Genomic DNA, 27901 nt, shown 5'->3' on the forward strand with positions numbered 1-27901 from the left:
GCCCATTGTTGCAGCCACTCTCATTTAGGGTCTTCCTCTTCTTCGCTGACCCCTACTTTACTAAGCATGATGTCCTTCTCCAGGAACTGGTCCCTCCTGATAACATGTCCAAAGTACGTGAGATGAAGTCTCACCATCCTTGCTGTTAAGAAGTATTCTTCCGAGACAGATTTATTCGTTCTTCTGGCAGTGCATGATATAGCCAACATCCCTCACTAACACCATAATTCAAATGCATCAATTCTTCGGTCTTCCTTATTCGTTGTCATTGTCAGTTTTACAGCTGGTTTTATCTAAGCCTGTTATCCCTCATGATCTGCTGGAGATTTTTACTTTCTCAACCTGAGCTAATTTTACTTTCTCAGCAGTGTTAAAGAAGAAAATTAATAACCAACATCTTACTTTGATTTTAAGGTTTTTCTTACCCACGAAACCAAATATTAACCATAAAAAGCCTCACCCAAGCTGCAAAAGCCTGCCAGAAACTGTTCTATAGCAATGTAAATTTCTCTTATCCAGCTAGTAAAGGATAGCCATCATACATTACCTCCTAATTTAAATCTCAAAAAGTCTCCAGGCTGCAGGTGTGTGGAGGGCCAAATTATCAGCAGCCAGGCCAGAAAAATCCTGTTATCGTTTGATCTCAGTAAAGTAGGCTAAGGTAGGGTCCAATCAATCATGTTAAGGCTAGCTAATGTTTGATCGTCAATATTCCTCCCTCTTCTTCTCTTTATAAGCTCCATTGTACCTACTTTCCAGCAATTTGCTTTTTCTGGAATCAAAACGATCTCCCTACATGCAAAAGATACTGCTTATAAACACATGGGCGTGGTTAGGCCTTAGGCTGCTAACCAAAAGGTCGGCCAGCTGCTCCTTGGAAACCCTATGGGGCAATTCTACTGTGACCTATAGGGTAGCTATGAGTCGGAATCTACTAAGGTTCTTCTTTTTCCTTCCTTCTTTTTTTTTTTTTTAATATGTATGTAGAATAACTGCTCAGAATAAACCTTATGTTCAAATTTCTGTGTTTTATTTTTAACAGTACTTACAAGTGAAAAGAACAACTCGGTCTCTCAAATCACAGCTAACCCCCCTCTCAGGATCTCACAGAAGTTCTGGCTTTTCTTTGATCTTTTTCCTTTCATTTTGGAACTCAACACTCTGTACCAGGGTCCGACGCGCCTCCCTTTCTCGGGGCAGCTTTTCAATCGTCCCGCCTTCCCAGGCCATACGCGACGCGTCGCGCTCTCTTTAAATCCCATTGGGTAAAACCGCCGCCTCTCATCGCGCTGGGGGCGGGACAAGAGAGAAACGACCCTTCTCCGCGGCGAGAAAATGACGTCACAGGGGAGGGGCCGAGCGCCTTCAGTTGTTCTGGCCGCTGCACTCGTCGGGCGTGCTGGCTGAAGGGCGCTCCTCAGGCGAACCGTCTCAATGACCATTTGTCAGTTCTTCCTTCAAGGCCGGTGCCGCTTTGGAGACCGGTGCTGGAATGAACATCCCGGCGCCAGGGGTGCGAGCGGGGGACGGCAGCAGCCTCAGCAACAGTCCTCAGGTGACGTGCTCCTAAACCCGCCCTTGCTGAGCGGGGAGAGCACCAGCGTGGGTTGGGGGCGCGTTCTAGGCGGCGAGGAACCGGCGGCCCGCGAGGCCTAAAGCTAGAGTCCCGGGATCGAGTAGCAGCCCGGCGCGCAGGTCAGGTGACCGCACGTGGTCGGGTCGCGTCGTCAGCCTCCGCCGGCCCGCCCCGCCCGGGCCGGGCACTCAGTTTTTAACTCGTGCGTTAGGCATGTGGTTGGTGTTTGTTGAGTGGATGAGAACAGAAAGGTGGCATTGGGTGTTCACGCCAAGCAAAGTAATTTTAAATCGCAAGTACGCGTCAAAACTTTCTGTAAATGGCAGTGTTTCGGAGAGCCGCGTAGCTAGGCCCTGGCGCCTTCTTAATGGCCTTGTGTGTACTTTATTTTTTCTTGAATTCTTGTGTATAATTCTTACTGAACTCTTAAATCCAGGGAGAGGCGGGCAACTTACGTCAGAATTAGGGCTCTCTGGGGGAAGTCGTGAACTCCTTTGAAAATCAGATAAAAGCTGCGAAACCATACCGCGGAAAAATGTTCATAAAGTTTAGGATAAAATTGGGAGGGTGGGATGAACCATTATGAACTCGCTGGACTATGACAGGAGGGAGTGTGGGGTCCCTTTGACCTGCTGTCTGGGCCTAGGTCACTGTGGAAGAGTTTGTCATATTTCACTAGACCAATTGTGCATGATACAAAAGGGCTGTCCTCAAGAGGAGGAGGGATCAGATTTGAAACCACGGTACAACACAAGGTTTAAGGGTTACATGAATATTTAGGTTTTTTTTTTTTTTTAGGAATGGAGCTTATCCTGTAAGGGTGTCACCAGGTGCTATGTCCCTTGCTTCCCTTAGAGCTGTTCATCTGACCCTTAAACTTTGTGTTGTATTGTGATTTTATGTCTGACTCCTCCTCTTCTTGAAGAGAGTTCTTTTGCATCATCCATGATTGGTCTAATGAAATATCCCAAACCAAAAATTAGGTCTTGGGGTTTGGCAAGTGTGAGTGTACTTTCAGGGGCAGTAGAATGTAATATTGAATGTTCTGTGGAGACTCAACTCTGGATGTAATAATTAGAAAGTGAATGTTGAATGGGTAAATTGGTGAATGAAAAAAGTGTAAATAAAACTCTTGGAAAGTTAACGATGTATCCCAGAAATAAATGAATGCTTCTTGGAATTAATAAATACCAAGGCTAAAAATATACAAAGGGAAGAAGTAAAGTTTTTGAGTTGTGTCATTCCAAAAAGATTCGAAACTTTAAAAAATAAGATACCATTAACCCCTCCTCACGGGATCTGGCCCAGTAATCATCTTCTCTCTTTTTTCTCTTTGGTTTTAAGTGGTTTAGAACTGAGAGATGAACTTTCATAACTGAGTATACCTTCCATCACTCCAAGTTTTAATATACGTAATGGTATATCTCCTAATTTAGTCAGAAACAAAATGAATTACTTTAATCTTGGCCCCCAGTAGTAACTGATGATAAATCAGGTGGTTGAAGTGACAAGGTTTAAAAAAAGGATCAAACCCCATAACCTGTTGCCATCGCATTAATTCCAACTCATAGCAACCCTGTAGGACAGACTAGAGCTGCCCCGTAGAGTTTTCAAGAAGCAGCTGGTGGATTTGAATTGCCGACCTTTTGATTAGCAGCCAAGCTAAGCTGTTAACCACAGTACCACCAGGGTAGAACAGGCTGCTCAGCCATGACATAAACAGAACCTACACCATTTTTCTTTCTTCTAAACTTATTCTTGACTGCTCAGTTCCTTTTTCCTTGTTGAATTTTTACTAATGACTAATGTCCTTTTCAGACTGTAAAAACAAATGATATGATCTAAGAAAGACTTATGACCACCGAAATCACCCCAGGAGACCAGTCACCCCCTGGGCAGATGAGATGATACCTTGGGACCATGATCCCAGAACCACCCCAGGAGAGAATGACATTCCACAAGTTCCTGAAACCTGTGATTTTGCCCTAGAAATCTTTGAGCCAGCCTCCGTTGGGGGAGACAGGCTTTGGAGGAGATCATTCCCCTCTGTCTCCTGTGTATCAATACACATTAAAGCTCTTGATACTCACCTCACCCCTGTCTCAGGAATTGGCTATCTGCAGCAGTTGGCTCTGACCCACGAAATTGCATTAACGAGAGCTCCCAAGAAAAAAAGGGACAAAAGACTTAAATAGACATTTCTCTGGAGAAAATATACATGTGGCAAAAAAGCACATGAAAAGATGCACAATACGTTTAGTCATTTAAAAAAAATGTTGCTGTTGAGTCGGTTCTGACTCACGGCAACCCCACTGGTGTCAGAGTAGAACCGTGCTCCATAGGGTTTTCAGTAGCTGATTTTTCTGAAATAGATTGCCAGGTCTTTCTTCTGAGGCACCTCTGGGTAGACTCCAACCTTTTGGTTAGCAGAGGAGCACATTAACCATTTGTATCACCCAGGGACTCCCATTAGTCAGGGAAATTCAAATCAAAACCACAATGAGATACCGTTTCACACCCACTAGGACGCCTATTAACACTTAAAAAGAAAATAAGTGTTGCCAAGGATGTAGAGAAATTGGAACACTCATCCATTGCTGGTAGGGTTGTAAAATGGTACAGGAGCTGTAAAAAAAAAAAACAGTTTGGCAGTTCCTCAAAAAATTAAGCGTAGAGTTATCGTATGACCCAGCAATTTTACTCCCAGATACGGTAAAACCTGCAAAAACTGGAACCTGTGTAATGTGGAAGCCTGTCAGAGAAGGAAAACTCAAATATTTTCCACTAATAGCAATAGAAAAGTGGTGAGACTGCACTCTATCAAGGCACAAAACTTGCAAGACCTGGAAAAGCAAGGCTGTTCTATTGAGTTCCAGCTCTCACAGGTTTCACTGTATATATCCAAAAGAATTGAAAGCAAGGACACAAACAGGTACTCGTACACCAGTGTTTATTGCAGCATTATTTATCATAGCCAAAAGGTGGAAACAACCCAGATGTCTGTCAGCAGATAAACAAAAATGTGGTATATACATACAATGGAATATTACTCAGTTATAAAGAAATTCTATACGTGCTGTGATGTGGATGACACTTGATCATATGCTTTGAGTGAGGTAAGTCATGGCCAAAAGCACAAATACTGTGATTTCATTTACATGGAATATCTAGAACAGAAAATGCTTGGAGACAGAAGTTTTATCAGTGGTTAGCAGGGGGTTGGCAGTGGTGGTTCCCTGGTAGAACTCTCACCCTCCATGTGGGAGATCTGGGTTCCATTCCCAGCCAATGCACCTTATGTGCAGCCACCACCTGTACTTGTCAGTGGGAGCTTATGTGTTACTATGATGTCGATTGAGCTTCAGCAGGGCTTCCAGATTCCAGACTAAGACTGGGAAGAAAGGCCTGGTGCTCACAATGGCCGATCTGGTTGTGCATGGTGTTGCCATAGGTTGGGGGCTCACTCAATGGCAGCTAACATCAACAGCACCAGGGGATGGGGGAGGAAATGAATGGGAGTTACCGCCTCAGGAATAGTTTCTGTTGGAGGTGATCATTTTTTTCAGAATGTGTAGTGGTGATGACTGCACAGCATGGCAAAAGTGATTAGTGTCAGTAAATTGGATGCTTAATACTGGTTGAGACAGCATATATTTTGTGATACGTACTTTACCGTAATACAAAAATTGGAGAGGAGAGAGTCCTGTTGGCTCATTTTGATACTTATAAAATATCGTGAATGGGTTATAATACTTTATTACCAGATATCTGCTCATAATAGAGGAACTCAATGCCCTTGATTCAGGTGTAAAGTACTTCTATAATCTCCCTATGAAAGATGGGGAGTACATGTTTGTCCCAGAGAAGAGGAGTCAAGTAGATTTTAAGCATCTATTCAGGAAGAGAGGGTAGGATCTAATGTTTTACATTCAATAAGCTCTTGAATTCAGAAATCCTTTTTCAGCTTTTACTACTATACAGGGCCCAGTAGTGGAGGGAAGAATAAGGCATGGCTTTTAACCTGAAGGAGCTTATGATTTAGGGTATATGCCCTTTATCAACTTCAATATGAAGTAGTTATTATTAAGTTTATGTTAGCTGAATTTAATAATTTACCTATGAATTTACCATCCTCTCAGCCTTGTTAAACAAAAATGCAATTATATCATTATGTGATTTGTTGATATTATACTTCACTATGTAAATTAGAAATGAAGATTTAATTGTCATTTAAAATGAGTAGTATGCTTGTTGAATATTTGTAGTCTCTAGACATTAAGACAAAATGTAATATAGTTTTTAGAGATTTTTAAAAAATGCCTCTTAAAAGAGTTCACAGTAAAATTGTTTTATTTTATTGATGATTTTAGGCAGTAGCAGACGTGGATGGAATGCCTCTAACCAGAGATACTCCGGTGTGATACAGCCATCCAGTTTCTCCAAATCCACACCATGGGGGGGCAGCAAAGATCAAGAGAAGTCGTCATTAGGGTCTTTTGAGCCTGGAACTTCAGCTGGCAGGGACAGGGAGTTTGGATTGTCTCAGAACCCATTCGCTTTACTTAGCCCTGATGAACAGAAAGAAGAAAAGAAACTCCTGTAAGTGAAAGCCTTTGGGAAAATTATTTCCTTATTTTTTTTCAAAAGCACCTACAATGTTTTCTTTAAAAAAGAAGTAATGCGTTATTAAAAACAAAACCATGATCCAGTTATTCTGAGATAAACACCGTATTACTATGTGTCATCCTAGACTTTATTTCACTTAAAAATACATTATCTTTCTATTTCAATGGAGTGCCTTTTAGGGTGAATTATGCTTTTTCCACTTTTATGTTGATAATGTTATATGATGAATATCTTTCCAAGGTTAGTCCTAGTTAAGTTTGTTGTAAATTATCAGTTCTTTACAAAGTATGAGCTAATTTAGAGTAATAATTAAGATGATTTAAATAATCTACCAAATATTCATATTTCTTTTATCTCTCATCTGTATATACACGTGATCTTCAAGGTCACTAAAGGTATCCCTTTTTTTATACTATTCATACTCATTTCATTTGGTTTCTTTTACTACTGTCAAATAGATTCAAGACATTTCTTAAGAAGATTCATGGTGATATGACTGGTGCCAAGATGCAATATCTGGCTGTCTGTAACTATTCTCTCAGCTTCTGTCTACCAGTATAGAACTTAAATACGCTAGTTATTCTTTTATTTCCCATAACTAAATTACAACCAGTGGTAAACATTTTGAGCCAAGTATTGTATACAGTTGACAAAAATAATAGTAATAAGTAAAAGAACAAACAAAGCCCTTTTTCGTATATTTGCTGCAATTCTAAGTATAATACAGTATTCTCTACAATATCTGTCATACTGTTAATTGCAGCATTCTGTATAGGGGGAAAAATACTTAACTTAGAGGTGGATCTTCCCGTGGCTTTGCCAGAAGATTAGCTATATGGATGTGGGTCTGTTTTCCCCTATTGCAAAATAAGAAAATTTGACAAAATGGTCTCTAAAGTCTTTACCCACTTTTAAAGTTGTATGGTTCTAAAGCTGGTATTGTATATTTTATTATATTTTAGGTCTTTAAAAAATGTATAATACCTATGATTGTTCTCACTTTGTAAATATATTAGTTAATAGCTTAGGTATTGAAAAACCAAGATTTTAATTTCTCAGACATAGTGATATTTATACCCATGAAATGTAGCTCATGATTCTAAATGCTACTCTTTTAAAGAACACTCTTCAGAAAATATAATGGAAAAAATCTAAAATTGTGTATTTACTAGTTTAAAATTTTAGTCATTGAGAATTATAAACAATAAATTTTAAGAAGCAGGTAAAAAAGATCTTTTGCTCTTTTTTTTTTCTTTTCAGGGAAGGAATTGTAAAAGATATGGAGGTTTGGGAATCATCAGGGCAGTGGATGTTTTCTGTTTATTCACCAATGAAAAAGGAGCCTAATATTTCAGGTAACTGAGAAATTACACGTTTTTAAAATATGTTCCAAAACTATTACTTTCTAAAACTAAGGCCATGCCAATTAAAAAAATTAACCACCAACTTGGCTACTATTAGGAGAGTTTGGACATTGTTTAAAGTATCTTTGAGTATTCTAGCAGAATTCGAGGATGGAGGGTGGAGGATACATATATTTATTTTTAAGACATATAGTTTTCATGAGAAAATAATAAAAATCAGGAGTCACTACAATTGCAATTCTATAAACCCAGGAAGAGGCTCTGCTTTTTTGGTTCCCTGTACATACAACTTTAGAACCTCTTAGCTGCATGCAGTGAATAGAAGAGTCACTTTCTGCCTGCCACTAAGGCCTTGGCCAGCTGGTTCTGTTCTGTCTTTCTTTGTAAGAAGAGTCATTTTTCATAAGGCATATGGAGAACTATACTGAAGATAATGTTTGAAGGTGGAGAGCCTTACCTGGGCTGCAGAGATAGCATTTCCTTAGACTACCTCTTTCCTTCCCACTTGTCCATAGTCTCCTCTTGTTTTTTCCTCTTGTCCATAGCCCCTAAGCCCTTCCTGGGCTGGAACTTAGACCAACAACCTTTTCCATGCTCATTCTGAGTGGCCCTGGACCTCTGTCTTATTGAGGAAACAGTAGGTACCTGTGTCTGGGAGCCCCTACAGTATGTTACATTAGAACTCTGGAATCTTCCCTTTGTCTCACTTCTGCCTCTTCATTCTCTGTGTTGTGTCACAGCACTCCTTATTTATTCACTCATTCATTGAGGAAATATTTATTGAATTTCTTTTGTGCCAGGCCGTGTTCTAAGGGCTAGGGATAATAGGGATGAGTAAGACAGACAAAATCCATCCCTTATGAAGCATATCTTTTTGAGGGAGGGAGATGGAGACAATAAGTAAAGCAAATAATTTCAGATAGTGATATTTTCTTTGAAAAAAATAATACAGTATTAAGCCTTTCCTAATTTTAATTGGCTCAGAATGAACCCTCACACCATAAGGCAGTAGTTCTGAAAATGTGAAACGTGTATCTTTGTGAGTCTCTGAGTAGGATTGCCAGATAAAATACAGGGTACCTAGTTACATTTGAATTTAAAATAAAGAATAATATTTTTAATATAAATATGTCCCATGCAGTATCTGGGATGTATTTACGTTAACAAGGAGCAGTAGTTAAGTGCTTAGCTGCTAACTGAAAGGTCTGTGGTTCAAACCCACCAGTAGCTCCACAGGCGAAAAGACCTGGTGATCTGCTCCCTTAAAGATTTCAGCCTAGGAAACCCTATGGGACAGTTTTTCTTTGTCTTATAGGGTCGCTATGAGTCTGATCAACTCAGTGGCATAGAACAACGTTTGTATTAACAAATTATGGAATTCAAATTTAACCGGATAGCCTGTCCTTTTATTTGCTATATCTTTCAATCCTATCCCTGAGGCCCTTTTAGGGAGTACACAAGTTCAGAGTTCATATATGATTTTCTCTGTGTGTGTGTGCGCATATATATATGTATAGCATTTTTGGTTAAAGTATCTACAGCAAAGCAGGTTGCCATTCAACAATTTTTACAGTAATGTTCTGTGACATTGGTTACATTCTTCAGTTTGTATCAACATTCTCATTATTTCTGTTTGAGTTGTTCTGCTCTGTTTTAGTCTCATCGCCCCCTCCAGCCCTCCAAACTTAACATCTGTGCTTTAGTCTTTTGCTCTTCATGGCATTTGTAATTGTGTTTGATAATACACCATTTTAAAAGTTAAGTCCCATAGTTTTACCCCTATGTTTTCTTCTAAGAACTTTATATTTTTAGCTTTGACATTTAGGTCTTTGATCCATCTTGAGTTAGTTTGTGCGTGTGGTGTGAGGTATGGGTCCTGTTTCATTTTTCTACATTTGGATATCCAGTTTTGCCAACACCATTTGTTGAACAGACTGACTCCTTCTTCCCTCTTTCTTCTCCCATTGAATGAACTTTGACCCCTTGGCAAATCAGTTGTCCATAAAAGGATGGATTTATTTCTGGGCTCTCCATTCTGTTCCATTGTTCTGTGTGTCTGTCTTTGAACCAGTACCAGGCTGTTCTGATTACTGTAGATGTATAGTATGTTTCAAAATCAGGAAGTATTAGGTCTCCTACTTCAATCTTCAAGATAAAAGTTGGTTAGTTTTTCCATTTCAGCAAAGAATGCTGTTAGAATTTTAATCAGTAGTACATTGTACAGTAAAACCTTCGAAGTCAGAACCTTTGTAAGGTGGAAACCTGTCAGAAGAAACACTCAAATATTTACCACTGAATAGAGAGTGATAGAAAAGTGGTGGCTGCACCCTGTTTAAGGCAGAAAACTTGGGAGACCCAGAAACACAAGATAGTCCCGTCTGGAGTCCATGAGAGTTTGAAATTCTGTTCTGCATGTTCCCCTTTTTGATCAGGATTCTTCTATAGGATCTTTGATCAAAATGTTCAGTAATGGTAGCCAGGCACCATCTAGTTCTTCCAGTCTCACAGCAGAGGAAGTTGTTCATGGAGCTAATTGACCACACATTCCATTTTCTCCTATTCCTGACTCACCTTCTTCCTTTGTTGCTCCAGGTGAATAGAGACCAATTATTGTGCCTTGGATGGCCACTTGCAGTGAACTAGAAGGTAGAACAGAAGCACTAAACACATTATTAGGCCAATTAACTGGGGTGTCCCCTGAAACCATGATCCTGAACCTCCAAACCAAGGAACCAGATCCCATGAGGTGTTCGATTATACATAAGCAGCCTCAGCAACTACTTTTTTTTTTTTTTGTCATTGTAACTGTATCACAGAACTTTTGCCAGTTCAGCTTTTTATAGGTATATAACTTATTGGCAATGATTACAATAATCGGCTGTGCACCCCTACCCTTAATGCAGTTTTTCCATCAAATATACAGAAACTCAGTACTCTGTAAACAATAACCCTCCTTCCCCCCTCCATCCTGCACCTGGTAACCACTAATCAACTTTGTTATATATACATTTGCCTTTTCTTGTCTTTTTATATAAGTAGGTCATACAAATGTATCCTTTTGTGATTGAGTTATTTCACCCAGCATGCTGTATTCTGGCTCAATCCATATTGTAGCATGTATAAAGATTTCTTTTGCTGACTGAGTAGTATTCCATTGTATGTATGAGTGTACCACATTTTATGTCTTCATCCACTGATGGGCATTTAGGTTGTTTCCACCTTTTGGCTATTGTGAATAATGTTGCAGTGAACACTGGTGTACAAATCTCTTTTTGAGTCTCTGCTTTCAAGTCTTTTCGGGTGTATACCTAGAAGTGGAATTGCTGGGTCATACAGTAATTCTGGAAACCCTGGTGGTGTAGTGGGTAAGTGCTACAGCTGTTAACCGAGGGGTCGGCAGTTTGAATCTGCCAGGCGCTCCTTGGAAACTCTACGGGGCAGTTCTACTCTGTCCTATAGGGTCGCTATGAGTCAGAATTGACTTGAAGGCAGTGGGTTATAGTAATTGTATTTTTTTTTTTTTTTTTTTTTTGATGAACCAACACACTTTTTCGCAGTGGCTGTACCATTTTGCACTCCTTGGAATGGACAAGGGTTCGGGTTTCCCCACATCCTGGTTAAAATTTGTTATTATTATTATTTTTTTTTTAATCTTAGCCATCCTAGTGTGAGTGAAATGAAATCTCATTGTGCTTTCAATTCGCATCTCTTGGATGGCTAATTACTTTGAGCATCTTTTCATGTGTTTCGTGGCCATTGGAATGTCCTCTTGGTGAAATATCCATTGAAGTCCTTTGCCCATCTTACGATTGGGTTGTTTGTCTTTTTGTTGTCGAAGTTTTCTATGTATTTTGGTTATTAGAGTCTTATCAGATATATGGTTTCCAAAGATATTCTTCAAGTCAGTAGCTTGCCTTTTTTCCCTTTTCTGGTAAAGTCTTTTTTGAAGAACAAAAGCTTTTGATTTTTTTAAGGTTGTAAATAGTATTGTTTTCTTGATTTCCTTTTCAGAATTTTCCTTGTCGGTATAAAGTAACCAAACTGATTTTTGCGTATTGATCTTATACCCTGCAGCATTACTGAATTCTTAAATTGGTTGCAACAGCTTTCTTGTGGAATCTTTGGGATTTTCTATGTGTACAATCATGTCACCTGCTCAAAGAGACAGTTATACTTCTTTTCTAATTTGGATACCCTTTGTCTTAGTTATCTAGTGCTGCTGTCACAGAAATACCGCAAGCAGATGGCTTTAACAAAGAGAAATTTATTCTTTCACGGTTTAAGGTTTGTTACCATCAAGTCAATCCCTAATCGTAGAGTCTAGAAGTCCAAATTGAGGGTGCCAGCTCTAGGGGAAGACTTTTTCTCTCTGTTGGTTCTAAGGGACAGTCTTTCTTCATCGATCTTTTCCTGTTCTAAGAGCTTCTCAGCGCAGGAACCCCAGGTCCAAAGGACATGCACTCCTCCTGGCTCTGCTTTCCTGGTGGTTTGAGGTCCCCCTCTCTCTCTGCTCACTTGTCTTGTATTTCAAGAGACTGACTCAGGATACAACCTAATCTTGTAGATTAAGTCCTGCCTCATTAACATAACTACCTCCAATCCTGCCTCATTAACATCATAGAGGTAGGGTTTACAACACATAGGAAGATCTCATCAGATGACAAAATGGTAGACAATCACACAGTACTGGGAATCATGGCCCACACATGTTGATACACATTTTGCGGAGACACAACTCAATCTGTAACACCCTTTATTTCTTTTTCTTGTCCTTTTGCTCTGGCTAGGACTTCAGTACAATATTGAATAGGAGTGGTGATCTTGGGCATCCTTGTTCCATTCCCATTATCAAAGGGAAGGCTTTAAGTCTCCCTCCATTGAATATAATGTTGACTGTTGGTTTTTTGTATACGCCCTTAATCATGTTGAGGAATTTCTTTTCTGTTCCTATTTTGCTGAGAGTTTTATCAGGAAAAGGTGTTGGATTTTATCAAGTGCTTTTTCTGCATTTATTGAGATGATCATGTGGTTCTTTCCTTTGTTTTATTTAATGATATTACATTGATTGCTTTTCTAATGTTGAACCACCCCTGCATTGCTGGGATAAATCAATCCTGCTTGGTCATGGTGTATAATTTTCTTAATATGTTGTTGAGTTCTGTTCTAGAATTTTGTTTTTTACATCTATATTCATGAGGGAAGCGCCGGTGGCGTAGTGGTTAAGTGCTACGGCTGCTAACCAAAGGGTCAGCCATTCGAATCCTCCAGGTGCTCCTTGGAAACTCTTTGGGGCAGTTCTACTCTGTCCTATAGGGTCGCTATGAGTCAGAATCAACGGCACTGGGTCTGGGATATTCATGAGAGATTATTGGCCTGTAATTTTCTATTTTTGTGATGTCTTTTTCTGGCTTAGGTATCAGGGTGATGCTGGTTTCATAGAATGTCTTAGAGAGGTTCCTTCCTTCTGTGTTTTGGAGGAGTTTGAGTTGGATTAGTGTCAATTCTTCTCTGAAAATTTTGTGAAATTCCCCTGTGAACCCTTCTGGTCCAGGGTTCTTTTGGGGGGCAGTTTGATGATAGATTCAGTCCTCGTTATGGGTCTCTTTACATTTTCTACCTCTATTTGTTTAAGTTTAGGTAGGTTGTGTGTTTCTAGGAATTTGTTTATTTAATCTAAGTTTTCAAGTTTATTGGAGTATAATTTTTCATAGTATTCTGTATGATCCTCTTTATCTCAGTTGGATCTGTTGTAATGTTTCTAATTTCATTTCTTATTTTGGTTATTTGCATTTTCTCATTTTTTCCTTTGTCAGTCTAGCCAGTGGTTTGTCTGTTTTGTTGATTTCTTTCAAAGAACCGACTTCTGTCCATTGTTTTTTAATTCTTGTTTATTTCTGTTCTGATCTTTACTATTTCCTTTCTTGTAGTATCTTTGGGCTTTTACTCTTGTATTTCTCTAAGTTGTCAGGTTAAACTATTGATTTAAGATCTTTTTCTTTTTTTTTTTTTAACGTAGGCAGTTATTGCTATGAAATTCCCGACAAAGACTTCAGAAACCTAGTATTAAGTTTTCTCAAGGAGATAAAAGAAAACACAGGAAAAGTTCTAGAAGAAATCAGGGAAACAATGCAAGAACAAAATGAGAAACTCAATAAAGAGATAGAAGCTTTAAATGAAAAACAACTAGAAATTCCAGAGCTTGATAATAAAATAACAGAACTAAACAATTCATTGGAAGGACACAGAAGTAGAATTGAAACATTGGAAGGAGGAGTCAGCAAAATAGAAAACAAAAAGTCTGAGATGACTCAGTTTGAGGAACAAATGGAAACAAGAATGAAGAAACTTGAACAGAACATAAGGGCTATGTGGGACACCATCAAGAAAAACAATATACGCATAATGGGAATTCCAGAAGAAGAAGAGAGGGTGAAAAGTTCAGAAAAAATTTTTGAAGAAATATTGGCAGAAAACTTCCCAAATATCATGGAAGACAAGAAGATTTTCATTGAAGAAGCTCAACGAACTCCATATAGGTTAAACCCTAAGAGAAATACACCAAGGCATATCATAATCAAACTTTCCAGAACCAAAGATAAAGAAAGAATTTTGAGAGCGGCCCGAGAAAGGCAAAATATTACCTACAAAGGGGCCTCAATAAGATTAACTGCTGATTTCTCATCAGAAACTATGCAGGCAAGAAGGCAATGGGATGACATATACAAAATCTTGAAAGAAAAGAACTGTCAACCAAGAATAGTATACCCAGCAAAATTGTCGTTCAAAACCGAGGGTGAAATTAAGATATTCCCAGATAAACAGAAATTAAGGGAATTTGTAACCAACAGACCAGCCCTACAAGAAATATTAAAGGGAGTCCTCCAGAAAGAAAACCAATGATGCCAGCCAACAACCCAAAGTACAGCTACCTGAATGCATATAACAACACAATAAATTTAAAATGAGATTATACGGAATCTCAAAGTCATAATTGATGACAAAATCAAAATAAAAGAGCGAATGATTGGTATATATACAGAATTTTCACATGTTGGGGAAGTTAAGGCAGTTTCAAGATATAACAAGTTGCTTTAAATGTAGAATGGTAACCACAAAATAAATAAATCTCAACAAAATAAAGAAGGGAAATAATAAGACTCAGTGATCACAAAAATAATAAAAAATAAAAGGGATAAAAATCTATTTTTAAAGATAGCACTGAAGGTAAAGAGGAACAAAGAAACCATCAACTGCACAAAAGAAAAAGTATAACAACATGGCTGAAGTAAATCCTTCTTTATCAATAATTACAGTGGATGCAAATGGATTAAATGCTGCAATCAAGAGACAGAGTGGCAGAATGGATAAAAATGACCCATCTGTATGCTGTCTACAAGAGACAGACCTTAGACACAAAGACTTAAAGGATAGGGGAAAAAAAGCATACCAAGCAAGCAGTACTCATAAGAGGGCAAGAATGGCAATATTAATATCTGACAAAATAAATTTTAAATCAAAATTCATTATAGGAGACAAGGGCATTGTATAATGAGAAAAGGACCAGTTCAGCAAGACACAATTATAAATATCTATGTACCTAATGTCAGAGCCCCAAAATTTATAAAGCAAATTCTAGCAGAATTAAAGGGAGAAATACATCTGCAGTAATGGTAGGAGACTATAATACACCACTTTTCATGATGGAACAACTAGAAAGAAAATGAATAAAGAAACAGAAGACCTGAATAACATCATTAGCCACTTGGACCTAACAGACATATATAGAACACAACCAACCAGCAGTAGCACAGTGCACATGGATCATTCTCCAGAATAGACCATATTTTAGGACACAAAGCAAATTTCAATAAATTTAAAAAGATTGAAATCATACAAAGCATCTTCTCTGACCATAGTGGAATGAAGCTGGAAATTAATAACAAGAGGAGTAAAGAAAAACAAATGAATTTATGGAAACTAACACTGCTAAAAGACCAAATGGATCATAGAAGAAATCATGTGAAATTTAAAAAATACGTAGAATTAAACAAAAATGAAAACATACCAAAACCTTTGGGATACAGTGAAAGCAGTGCCCAGAGTGAAATTCAAAGATACTTTTATAATACTAAAACATTAGTTGCTGTTTTTACTGTGTTGACAATTGCACTGATGGTGCAAAAGTATTGATGAATAAAACTGCAGCCCAAATCAAGGCAGAGGCACCAAACCATACTACTGTAGTAGTCACAATTAAAAAATTTTAAATGCCAGTTCCACTTAATGTAGTTGATGAACAGGTAAAAATTATTATTTTTATTAAATCTTGACCCTGGAGTTCACACCTTTTTAGTATCCCTTGTGACAAAATGGGAGGTACACAATGTGCTTTGCTGAATACCCAGGTATGATAGTTTAATTGCAGAAAAGCACGTGTGTGATTGAGTTGTGAGCTGACCTGTCCACTTAATTTTTGTTTGAAAGAATGACTGACAGAAAGACTGGCTATTCAGACTTAAGCATTCAGCAAACATTTTCTCAAAAGAAGAAAATGTGTCTGTTACTTCAAAAAAACAACTGGCAGTATTTATTGCCAATGACAAAATTCAAGCTTTCAGGCAAAAGTTAGGCTTATGGAGAACTCTTCTGCCACCATGAACTTGACAGCTTCTCTTCTGATGTGATCGTGCTAACATTGAAAAATTGAATTTTTTGATATTGTAAAATACCATATGCATTTAGAAGTTCTGCATAATTTGGTGAACCAATTATTTTCCAAAAAACTAATTCATGATGTTACAAAATTATGTGTGACTAAAAATCCATTCTAAGGGACCCAGTGGGTTTTAATGTAATAGCCCAAAAGTTTATTAATGTGGCTTGAGGCCTCATTGTAACTAACGTTTAAGAAACTAGCATTTGTCAAGTTTTGGTGTGATATCAAAGAAGTAAATTCACAACTATCTGGAGTAATAGTAAAGCCTTCTTTTCCCCTTAAAGAATATCCCCTGAAGTCTTCATAAAACCAAACAAGTTTAACTTAGCTAGTAAAGAATGTCTGCCTTGAGCATTGTGCTTTTTAAAGAACTATATGGGACCAAATTGACAATAGTACCTCGAAAAATTAGATAGGAAACTTAGGGGGCGTTGTAATGGGGGAAGAACAACTCAGAAAAACAGGGTGAGAATGGTTGCAGAATTCAAAGAATGTAATCAGTATCACTGAATTGTACATGTAGAAATTGTTGAATTGAGTATATATTTTACTGTGTATATTCTCAACAATAAAATTATTTTTAAAAATGGAGCAATTTTCCTCTTCCAACTACATGTCTGTGTGAGGACAAGTTTTCTTTATATACCTCAGCCAGAACAAAATACTGCAACACATTGAATGCAAAAGCAACCATGAGATGCCAGCAGTATTCTTTAAAACCAGTCATTAAAGAGATTGACAAATATAAAACAATGACACTTATTTCACTTGTCTTTATTTGAGAATCTCTACCATTGGCCATCCGTATATATAACGAATTAACTTCTATGCCAGAAGATCAGCAATTCAAACTCACCAGCCACTCCGCAGGGAAAAGACCTGACGATCTGCTTCCGTAAAGAATTACAGCCTTGGAAACTCTGTGGGCAGTTATACTTTGTCCTGAAGGAAACCCTGGTGCGTAGCACTTAAGTGCTAAAGCTACCAACCCAAAGGTTGGCAGTTTGAACCCACCAGGTGCTGCTTGGAAACTATGGGGCAGTTCTGCTCCGTCCTGTAGGGTAGCTTTGAGTTGGAAATCAACTTGATGGCGATGGGTTTGGTTTTGGGTTTGTTTTTTATTTTACAGAGTTGCTATGAGTTGTAATCAACTTAACAGCATGGGTATGTCACAAGAATAATACTTTTGTACCACCCTTGGGAGAATTGAATAGTCAAATCGTTTTCTGTGTTCTGTGCTTCATAAGAGGAACCTCAGTTGAGCATGACTGGAAGAAACAGTAGCAGAGATGGTGGTTAGCCTTTCTTAGGCGATATTGAAGCTGAGATTTGAAGGGAAATGAGTTAAGTATATCACTTACGGGAATATCTGGAGAAAACGTTCCTGGCAAAAGGAATAGCTAGTGCAAAGGCCCTGAAATGGGAACAAGGCTGTCATGTTTGAGGACTAGTGAGGCCTGAATCACTGGGGAATAAACAGTAATATGATGGGCCAGAGAGGCAGTCTGGGGCCAGATCATGTTGGACCTAATTGCATTTGGCAGCCATCAAGAGCTTTAAGCAGGTGAGGGATATGATCTCATTAGAAAAAGTTCACTCGGCTGCTGTGTGAAAAATTGTTGGTGGGGGAACAGTAGAAGCAAGGCAATGAGTTAGGGGACAGTTGCAAGTAATGACTGTATTAGAGCAGTGGAGACTGAAGTGTCAAATTTGGGTTCTGTTTTGGAGCTATAACTGGCAGGATGCTGATTAATTGAATGTTGGAAAAAGACATCTAAGGTGGTCCTAGGTTTTTGACCTGAGCAGTTAATAAAGATGGGGAAAACAAGCAAAAGGAATCCAAGGTTCTGATTTGAAAGTATAGTCTCTTCTGGGCTTGGAGTTAATATCTGGGTTACAAGGAATTCTCTAAGACATCCTGAATATATGCTGAACATTTTTTTCTTAATAAAAGCATTTTCATAATTATAAAGGTTATAGCTGTGGCTGTAGAAAACTTGGAGAATACAGAAATACGTAAATAAAAATACCTGGTGTCCACAGATAACTAACATTTTAGTGTACTTCAAAAGGTGCACATTTCTTTGTATAAAAATCTAGTTTGTATCCTTTTTTGTTTTCAGTTTGTCTCTTGCAAAAACTACTGGAAGGAGCATCCTTACATATAACATCCTTTGTTTATGTTTTCTGAGGTTATATCCTAGAAGTTGTATTACAGGTAGGGCATGAACATTTTTAAGACATCTGATGCTTACTGGCAGTTTTTCCCCCCAAAAATTTGTACCTTTTAGTTACCTTAACAGCACTTAGGAGAGTTTGTTTCACCACATCCTTAATAAAGACTTTTTTTTTTTGCCAGTCTAAGAAGAAAAGCATTTTACCTCTATTTTAACTTGTATTTTTAAATTGAACTTTTTATTTCACTTATTTACTGGGTGAGTTTTTTATTTGGGTTTCTTTTGTTGTTGGGGTGTTTTTTTGTGAATTGTCTGTTCGTAATCTTTGCCTGTAGGAACTTCATTGATTTCTAAGAGCTAGTCATAAATTAAAGATACTAGTTTTTCTCCTGTCATATATGTTGTAATTCCAGTTTTCCCAGTTTACAATTTGCCTTTTAATTTTGCTTACTGTAGATTCTAATGTACAGAAGTTTATTTTGAAAAAACAAGTTTAAATGTATATGTAGTCAAATCTTTGTTAATCTTTTCACTGCACTTATTTTAGATAATTCTTCCCCATTCTTACTAAGTAAACATTCAACTATATTCTTATACTTTACTAAACATTAAGTATAGTGTAGGCTTTGCATTTATAGTTAGGAAAATTTTTAAATAATCAACATAGCATATTTTCTTGTCTAATATCTCTAGCTTTACTATCAAAGTTATTGGCATTTATTTTAAAGATTCCAATTGATTCCTCACTTAGGTTTTACAGACATTTCACCAGAAGAGTTGAGGCTTCAATACCATAACTTCTTAACCAGCAATAACTTACAGAGTTATGTAAGTTTGTTTCCTGTTCATCTACCTCCATAACAGATTAGCTGTTAATTACTGTTTTTTCTGTTTCTAGTTGCTTGTGTGTTGGTAAAGTTGATGAGATCTATCGCTTTTTTCAAGAAAAGGCTATTTTCTAAATTATTTGATATTGATTGGTTATCTGAATGATGATAGTATGTTTTGAGTATAGTGATTAGCAATGTCATTTTAATTAGAAGTTACTTGGGAGTCAGTTCCAGAATTCAAACCCTTTTGTCAGTCTGTAAACATTTATTGAGTATCTCTTAGGTACAGACACCTTGATGAGTGCTGCTAAAAAAGTTAAATAACGTGTAGTCTTTTATACAGATGAACATTTTCACATATCAAATATCAAAAAATAAAAAAGCTGGGTTTGTATAAGTTGGGTGCCTCAAGGAAACTATATAAGCTGTATTTTTCTGTTTCTACAGTCATGGTCATGCATTTCAGCTAGTCCATACGTTCAACTCCCCTCCAAATGTGGGCAACTCTGTGCTGCCATGTACTAGTGATTTTAACCAGATGATACGAACAATTGGAAAGCAGGGAGAGGGAACTGCAGCTGCTGGAATATTTGGGGCAAATAGGGGCAGGTCAATGCAAATTTTACAAGTTATGGGTCATAAGTACGTTTCATAAACTGCGATTTTGGAGAATAAACACATGAAGTTACTGGACAGATAAACGCCCATTTCTGACTAAGTATCTTTCTGTTTTCTCTCTTCAGCTAAATTCCATTCAACAGTTAATAAATCAATGGAGGAAAAGGGTAAATGAATTGAAAACTCTAAATACAGCAACTAAAGTAACCTTGGTGAGTACTGAAGAGCTTTCTTCGGGGCTGGCGTATCTTTTTTGCAGAGGATATTTCACTTTAGATATGGAAAGCAAAACAAGAATTGTGATATACACATTTTCAAGAACTGAATCACCATTTAGACTCAAGATCCTGGAATTCTCTCTGATCCTCAGTCAGAAAAGTACAGATAATTATGCTTTCTAAAAACATTTTTAGGGTAAACTTTTTAACTTTGGTAAGGATTTTTGAAAATTGGAAAACATTACATAAATTCAAGTAACTTCAAACTGTCAGTGTTTAAAAAGAAATTGAAAAAATGGTAGAAATGCACACTTACAGTGCTGTGTACTTTTGTCATGCCTGAAGAACGCTTACTATGTATTCCTTCTCATGTACAGAAATGCCTTTAGGAGATACATACCCACTTGTCTCCAAAGTATATGGTCCTGACTATAGCATGTCTATTACCTCTGGCAGTAAAGTTATAATTTTTTTATCCCCATAAAAAGTTCTTAAGAACCTTATTTTAAAACATTATTTTTACATTTAGACTTTAATATTTCTAATTTCCCAGCTACCTTCTGCTTCCAGCCTCTCAGAAAGGATGTTATTAGGTGCCATTGAGTCAGTTCCAGCTCATAGCGACTCTGTGCAACAGGACAAAACACTGCTCGGTCCTGCGCCATCCTCACAGTTGTTATACCATGTCAGTCTATCTTGTTGAGGGTATTTCTCTTTTTCGCTTACCCTCTACTTTGCCAAGCATGATGTCCTTCTCCAGGGACTGGTCCCTCCTGATAACATGACCAAAGTGCTTGAGATGAAGTCTCGCCATCCTCCCTTCTAAGGAGCATTCTGGCTGTACTTCTTCCAAGACAGATTTGTTCATTCTTGGTAGCCCGTGGTATAGTCGATGTTCTTTGATAGCACTATAATTCAAATGTATCAATTCTTCGGTCTTCCGTATTCATCATCCAGCTTTTGTATGCATATCAGACAATTGAAAATACCGTGGCTTGGGTCAGGGACACCTTAGTCCTTAAAGTGACATCGTTGCTTTTTTAACACTTTAATCTTTTGCTATAGATTAGCGCAATGCAATAGGTCATTTGATTTCCTCGTTGCTGCTTCCTTGGGTGTTGATTGTGGATCCAAGTAAAATTAAATCCTTGACAACTTTAATATTTTCTCCATTTATCATGATGTTGCTTATTGGTACAGGATTTTTGTTTTCTTTAAGTTAAGGTGTAATCCATACTAAAGCCTGTTGTCTTCGGTCTTCTTCAGTAAATGCCCCAAGTCCTCTTCACTTTCAACAAGCAAGGGTTTTCCATCTGCATAATGCATTGTGTGTCATCTGTGTAACACAGGTTGTTAATGAGTCTTCCTTCAATCCTGATGCCACATTCTTCATATAGCCCAGTTTCTTGAATTATTTGCTTAGCATACAAATTGAATAAGTATGGTGAAAGGATACAACCCTGACATACACCTTTCCTGACTTTAAACCACACAGTATCCCCTTTTTCTATTTGAATGACTGCCTCTTGGCCTATGTACAGGTTCCTCATGAGCACAATTAAGTGTTCTGGAATTCCCATTCTTCCGAATGCTATCCATAATTTGTTATGATCCCCACAGTTGAATGCCTTTGCATAGTCAGTAAAGCACAGATAAACATCTTTCTGATATTCTCTGCTTTCAGCCGGGATCCACCTAACATCAGCTATGATAGCCCTTATTCCACGACCTCTTCTGAGTACAGCTTGAATATAGTTCCCTGTCAGTATACTGCTGCAACCATTTTTGAATTATTTTCAGCAAATTTTACTTGCATGTGGTATTAATGATATTGCTCTATAATTTCTAGATTCTTTTGGATCACCTTTTTTTTCAAATGGCCAATAGTACAGATCTCTTCCAGTTGGTTGGCCAGGTAGCTGTCTTATAAATTTCTTGGCATAGACAAGTGAGCGCTTCCAGCATTGCATGTGTTTGTTGAAACATCTCAGTTGGTATTCTGTCGATTCCTGGAGCCTTCTTTTTTGCAAATGCCTTCAGTGCAGCTTGGACTGCTTCGTTCGGTACCATCAGTTCTTGAACATATGCTACCGCCTGAAATGTCTGAACATCGGCCAGTTCTTTTTGGTGCAGTGACTGTGTATTCCTTCCATCTGCTTTGTTGCTTCCTGCACCATTCAGTATTTTCTCCATAGCATCTTTCAGTATTGCAGCTCGAGGCTTGAATTTTTTTTCAGTTCTTGTCAGCATGGGAAATGCCAAGTATGTTCTTACCTTTTGGTTTTCTAACTCCAGGGTTTTTTTTCACATTTCATTATAATACTTTACTTTGTCTATTTCTAGTATCTGCCTAAGCTTAGTGAATGATTGACAGTCACAGCACCCTGCCCCTTTCTTAAATATGTGCTTCCTAAATAGACTCTTGTGCAAGCTCTTTTCTTCCATCTTTGGATTGTTGTGGTGCCATTTGAATTTAGTAGAACGTCTTGGAAGCGTTCTGTCCCTTAGTGAGAGGTAGCGCACCATCACCACTGATGGTAGCTGAAATAGAAGGGATAACTAAATGCAAAGAACTGCAGAACCTCCCTTAGGGCTGGGAGTTTCCTGCTCTTCCCTGGTTTTCCAGGAGCCCCTCCAGAGGTGAGGGTCTGGGACAGCCCACCCTCAGCTGGCTTAGCATGTATCAGTAGTTCATTTCTTCTTTACTGAGTAGTAATCTATTATATACATACAGTATAATTTGTTTATCTATTTACCTGTTGATGAACGTTACACTAAGGGAAAAAATCTAGACCCCCCAAAAAGAGCACATATTATATGATTGTGTTTATATGAAGCTCTAGAAAGGACAAACCTCAACTGTAGTGATAGAAAGCAAATGAATGGTTGATTGCCTTAGGCCAGGGGTCGAGAGGGGGTTGCCTGGGAAGAGGCAGATGGGAAGTATTAGGGATGATGGAAATGTTCTAAATCTTGGCAGTGGTTATAAATTTTTCAGAATTCACTGAAATATATACAAAAAGTGAGTGCATTTTATTGTATGTAAGTTATACCTCAATAAAGTTGACTTTTTAAAAAATGTTACTGGGGCCTCCAAATGAGAAGTCATGTTCAGTTGGGTTGATTAGGGAAGACTTCTTGGATGGAAGGTGCACTAAGTGAAACGTTCCTTAAAAGGGGGGTGAAGAATTCAGCATGCAGAGGTAAAGGACATTTCTACAGCAGGGAATAGCAAGAGTATTTTCACGGACTAGGAAATAACTTAATGATTTTAATGGTAAGCATTTTGTAACGTATTTGTGAATCTACTTCAATTGAAGCATTAGAATGAATAGAATGGGTATCCTCTAAAGGTTCCTTTTACCTAACATCTAGGTTTCTTGATAAAAGCAAATCCAAATGTGTAATACAGACACTGAACTGTACTATTAGAAATTTTTTTTTGTGATTTTAATATATGCTCACCATAGAAATTTAGAAGATATAAAAGAGCATAAACAAAATTAAGATCACCCATAATTCTGTCACCCAGAGATAATCACTCTTAACTTATTGGTGTTGATACGTTTTTGTCTGTACAGATTCATATTATTACTTGAGATTGTACCATTTACTCAGTATTATGACCTATTCTTTCAACATCATATTAGGGACTTTTTTTTTTTTTTAAGACTTAACTTCACATTTTTAAACGCACATTTTAAAAATTGGACTTGACTATGAAGTATATAGAAAAGGTAGTTGAGAATTATTCATCAAGCACTTTATTATTTGCATGTTGCTTTTAAAGCTTCCGGATGTAAAAGCTGGAGTCAGTCAAGCTGCACGTGTGTTTGGATTTGGCAGCGGGCAAGGCCCAACATTTGGGTCGGCAGGTTAGTGATAAAGTAATGCAGGGCTTCATTGATTTAGCATTTTTAGGCTTAGTATCATAAAGCCTGAAGATGTGTTTAATGCCGTTTAAAATCACCTTTACAGATACTACCACCTTCCATTATGGAGCCTGAAAAGACTTGGCTCATCAAGGATCTTTGAAAATGGGACCAGAGTGGACATTTTTTTTGGAAGACCCTACGGCTCAGGCTTTAGAAATACATTTTAGGAATTATTTTTCAAGAGCTTCATGGGAATAGATAGCTATGGTTGCAGCAGCAACTTTGAGAACCTTCTTGTCACTGTGTATAGCAGCATGGTGTTGTCCTCAAGCCACAGCCTTGGGGAGATGGGGTGGCAAGCCTAAAGTGAAAGCCCACTCCCTAGTCCATGGAGTTTTCCAGAGCTTCCCCCATTCTCCCTGGCTGATGGTGAATCACAGTGAGAATGAAATTGGTAGCAGAAAAAACAGGACAACAGGGCTTAAGTGGGTTTTTCTAGCTTGTCATTTTCACTTCTCTTCCTTCCAGTAAACTTGTCAGTATCCAAACATTGCAGAAATAAGAGAAAAAAAAAAAAAGGAGTAATATTGCTACATTTTCTTGCTGTCACAGATTGTTTTTTTCTTTTTCTTGCTTTGAAGGTTTTCCATTGAACAACAGCAGCAGCGATACTGCTCGGAATTTTAGTTTTAAGCCAAGCTCTGGATTTGTCACGGCCCCTTCTGAAAACCAGTCCGTGTTTGGGAGTCCTCCAGCATTCGGAGCTACACCCTCTGCCAGTTCTGCTGCCACTACTTCTGCTTCACCTTTTGGGTTTGGGAAGCCTAAAATCACATCTGCTGCTTCATTTTCATTTAAAAGTCCCACAGCTTCTGGTTTTGGACCACCCGGATTTTCAGCATTTCCAGCTTCCTTGGCAGCAGGCCCTGTAGGAGCTCCGGGCTTCGGAAGTGGCAGTTTTGTGGCTGGCTTTGGTGGTCCAGGCTCACATTCTAACACTGCATTTTCCAAGCCATCGCATAATGTCTTTGGGAATAACAGCACAGCCACATCTCTCCCAGTCTCAAATGGCTGCATCACCACAGATAATGTGTTATTCACACCCAAGGATCAACTAACAGTGGAAGAACTGGAACAATTTCAGTCCAGGAAATTTACTCTGGGAAAAATTCCATTAAAGCCACCACCAGTGGAGCTTCTAAATATTTAGAAGGGCAGTATTTAAATACAGGAAAGGACTGCTTTTAAAATTATGTTTTGAGTGGTTCATATAAAAGAGTAGATATGTATTCGTGTATACACACGCACACATACACATTCATAAGGCATATAAGCTTTCAATAGTTATTTTAGAGGTTTTAAAATTGAATGTTTTGCTTAATTCAAACTTAGTAAAACAGCACGTAGTCAGCAAGCAAGGGAATTGTCTTACCGTAGTTATGAATGGAACTGAAAGAAACTCAGTGTGCACTGAATAAAGCACTTTTCTCATTCCACACAACTTTACTGTCTTATCCTAAAGTTTTGCCTTTAATTTTTTTTTTTCCTTTTTTTGCAGGGGGGTTAGGAGAGATAGTTTCTGGAACTGTTAAGGGGGGAAAAACTCAAATATTTAGGCTACTTCAAGAATAAACATAAATAGCATTACTTTCCTTCGTGTTAAAGACGACTCTAAAGGATGACAAAGCTTTTGTTATCTTGGCCTAATTTTTATATAACTATTTCTCACATTATCCCATCAAGTGGCTAAATTGAAAGAGGTATAAAAGTTGTGATCTCATGTGAATAAATAGTGTATGTACTGAAGCTCCTGTTTCTAGAGCATGTTTGGATATCAAGGTAGTAAGCTCACATATCCTCTGCATTGATGATCTGTGAAATCAGAGACCTGTTGTGAGTAGAGGCCGATATATGAGTTCTGTGCCACTTTTTCAGGCCTCAAAAATTACATAGCACTGCCAGAGCAGTAACCTAATACAGCTCTGAAATAGAGCTGATTTTTTTAAAGTGAAAATAAAACCTTACCTCATAAAAGATAAATGCTCTGAATGATTTTAGCATATATGCAAAGGATTCACTCCTCAGGATCTAGAATCTCCGTTATGCTGTTTGAAGAACTGAATGGTTCCATTTCATAGTTCTGAAACCCCAGCATTTGGGACGGAATAGACACCTATAGGGTGTAAGTTCGAAACCATCTTTGATGTAGAGATAGTAAGTAAACTATAAGTTTCTGCTTTGGCCGCAAGCTCTAAGGACTTTCAAATGTTTGTTCCAACTTAGAGGTAAAGCCTAGAAATTCCCTACCTCCAGGGAATGAACCCTACACTACCTAGAGGTTGGTTACAGGCTTACCAGCTTACTTGGATCCCATCAGAACTTCCCAGGGTCCACAGAGGATGGTGGTTAAAGGCCCAGTGTTTCCAAATTTGCCTGATGATAAGAATCACTTCAGTGCTTGCTAAATAATGTATTTACATTGCCAGGCCTTTCCTTTGGGCTTGACCAGAGAATACAATTTTTAAAAAGTGTTCCATGAGATCCTTAAGGCAAGTTTGGGAAACCAGAGCCTATCTAGCTGCATTTAGGCTACTCAATAATACAGGGTTTTTTGTTTTTTAATTGTTGAAGTGTGCTTTCTGTGCTCACACCCACACACAAATGTGAGTTTAATGGGATCCAAAGTTGTCAAAGAGTGCCAGAACAGCTACGGGTTACTTGAAAGTGGGAGAAACTGAAGCAGAGGACCAAAAACCAAAAAACAAACTGCCGTCAAGTCGATTACCGACTCACAGTGACCCTATAGGATGGAGTAGAACTGCCTCCACAGGGTTTCCAAGGAGCACCTGGTGGACTCCAACTGCCGACCTTTTGGTTAGCAGCCGTAGTTCTTAACCACTACGCCACCAGGGTTTCCAGGCAGAGAAGCCCACAAAAAAGCCAGCAGTATGAATGCAGGCATCAGCAGTCCGGGAAGGCCAGGAACTCCTAGACCTAGGCCAAGGGGCAGCGAGGCTTCAGGTGGTGAGGTGATGAGGCATAAAGGCAGGCTTGATGGGAGTGCAAGGGGAAAAAGCACAGCAAGAGCATGTGCCAGTGTCAAAGAAGCCACCATCTGGGTTTGTCCTGTGAGACAAGAACCAGTTCTAGGAGAGCGGGCCTAACTGAAAGGCAACCCACCAGTACGTAAAACTGCCTCCTCTGCAGCTATTGCAATAGCTGACCCTTTTACCTGGGGTCTAGGGCAGAGACAGAACTGCAAATGAGGTGACTGATAATCCCATAACAGATTGCAACAGCTAAGAGCTGATACTAAGGAGAGAACTATTAAAAAAGGCACAGAATGATTTAGCTACGCAGTGTTCATAAGAGTGAAATAATTCTGTATAAAATGCCCAACAACAGGAAATTGGTTAATTGTGGTAAGTTAATATATTGGAGTGCCAAGCCACCTTTCTAAATGACCTGGAAGAATACACAATAATTTGGAAAAGTTTTCATTCTGTAGTCAGTGGGCAAAAGCCTGTCATAAAATAGCACGTATGATGTTCAGTTTAGGAGAAAGTGTATTTTCATAGGGGAAGAAGTCTAAAAAAAAAAATAATAGCCCAAGTTTTAATGAACTTTTGCTATGTGCCAGACAACATTCTAAGAACTTTGTCTTTTAGCTGACTTAATCCTTACAACCCTATAAGTGCTATCATCATCCTCATTTTCCAAATGAGAAAGCCAAGATTTGGAAGTGTTAAGTGACTTGCACAAGATCATTTAACTAGCAAATGGTTGAACTGGAATTCCAACACAGGACTTCGAACCACGCTTTACACCCCGCATATGCTATATAGTCAGATTATGGATAATTTTTTTTCTTTTTGCTTACCAGTATTTTCAACAGTAAACA

At 38.3% G+C, this 27901-nt stretch overlaps 1 protein-coding gene across 2 annotated transcripts; it reads left to right on the forward strand.

Annotated features, from left to right (window-relative positions):
• The first annotated feature begins 1357 nt into the window (after positions 1-1357).
• NUP42 (nucleoporin 42) lies at positions 1358-27901 on the forward strand. 2 transcript variants are annotated; one of them, XM_049894158.1, is made up of 7 exons: positions 1358-1555; positions 5947-6175; positions 7463-7557; positions 19211-19287; positions 20033-20119; positions 23916-24000; positions 24642-27901. In XM_049894158.1, exons 1-7 carry the CDS (start codon positions 1435-1437, stop codon positions 25208-25210), a joined length of 1263 nt encoding a protein of 420 aa, XP_049750115.1. In that variant the 5' UTR covers positions 1358-1434; the 3' UTR covers positions 25211-27901. The 2 variants fall into 2 exon arrangements, with proteins under 2 accessions (XP_049750115.1, XP_049750113.1); XM_049894156.1 differs by lacking the exons at positions 19211-19287; positions 20033-20119; positions 23916-24000; positions 24642-27901 and adding an exon at positions 13583-15020.

This window comes from Elephas maximus, chromosome 8 (genome assembly GCF_024166365.1).
Source record: "Elephas maximus indicus isolate mEleMax1 chromosome 8, mEleMax1 primary haplotype, whole genome shotgun sequence".
NCBI lineage: Eukaryota > Metazoa > Chordata > Mammalia > Proboscidea > Elephantidae > Elephas > Elephas maximus.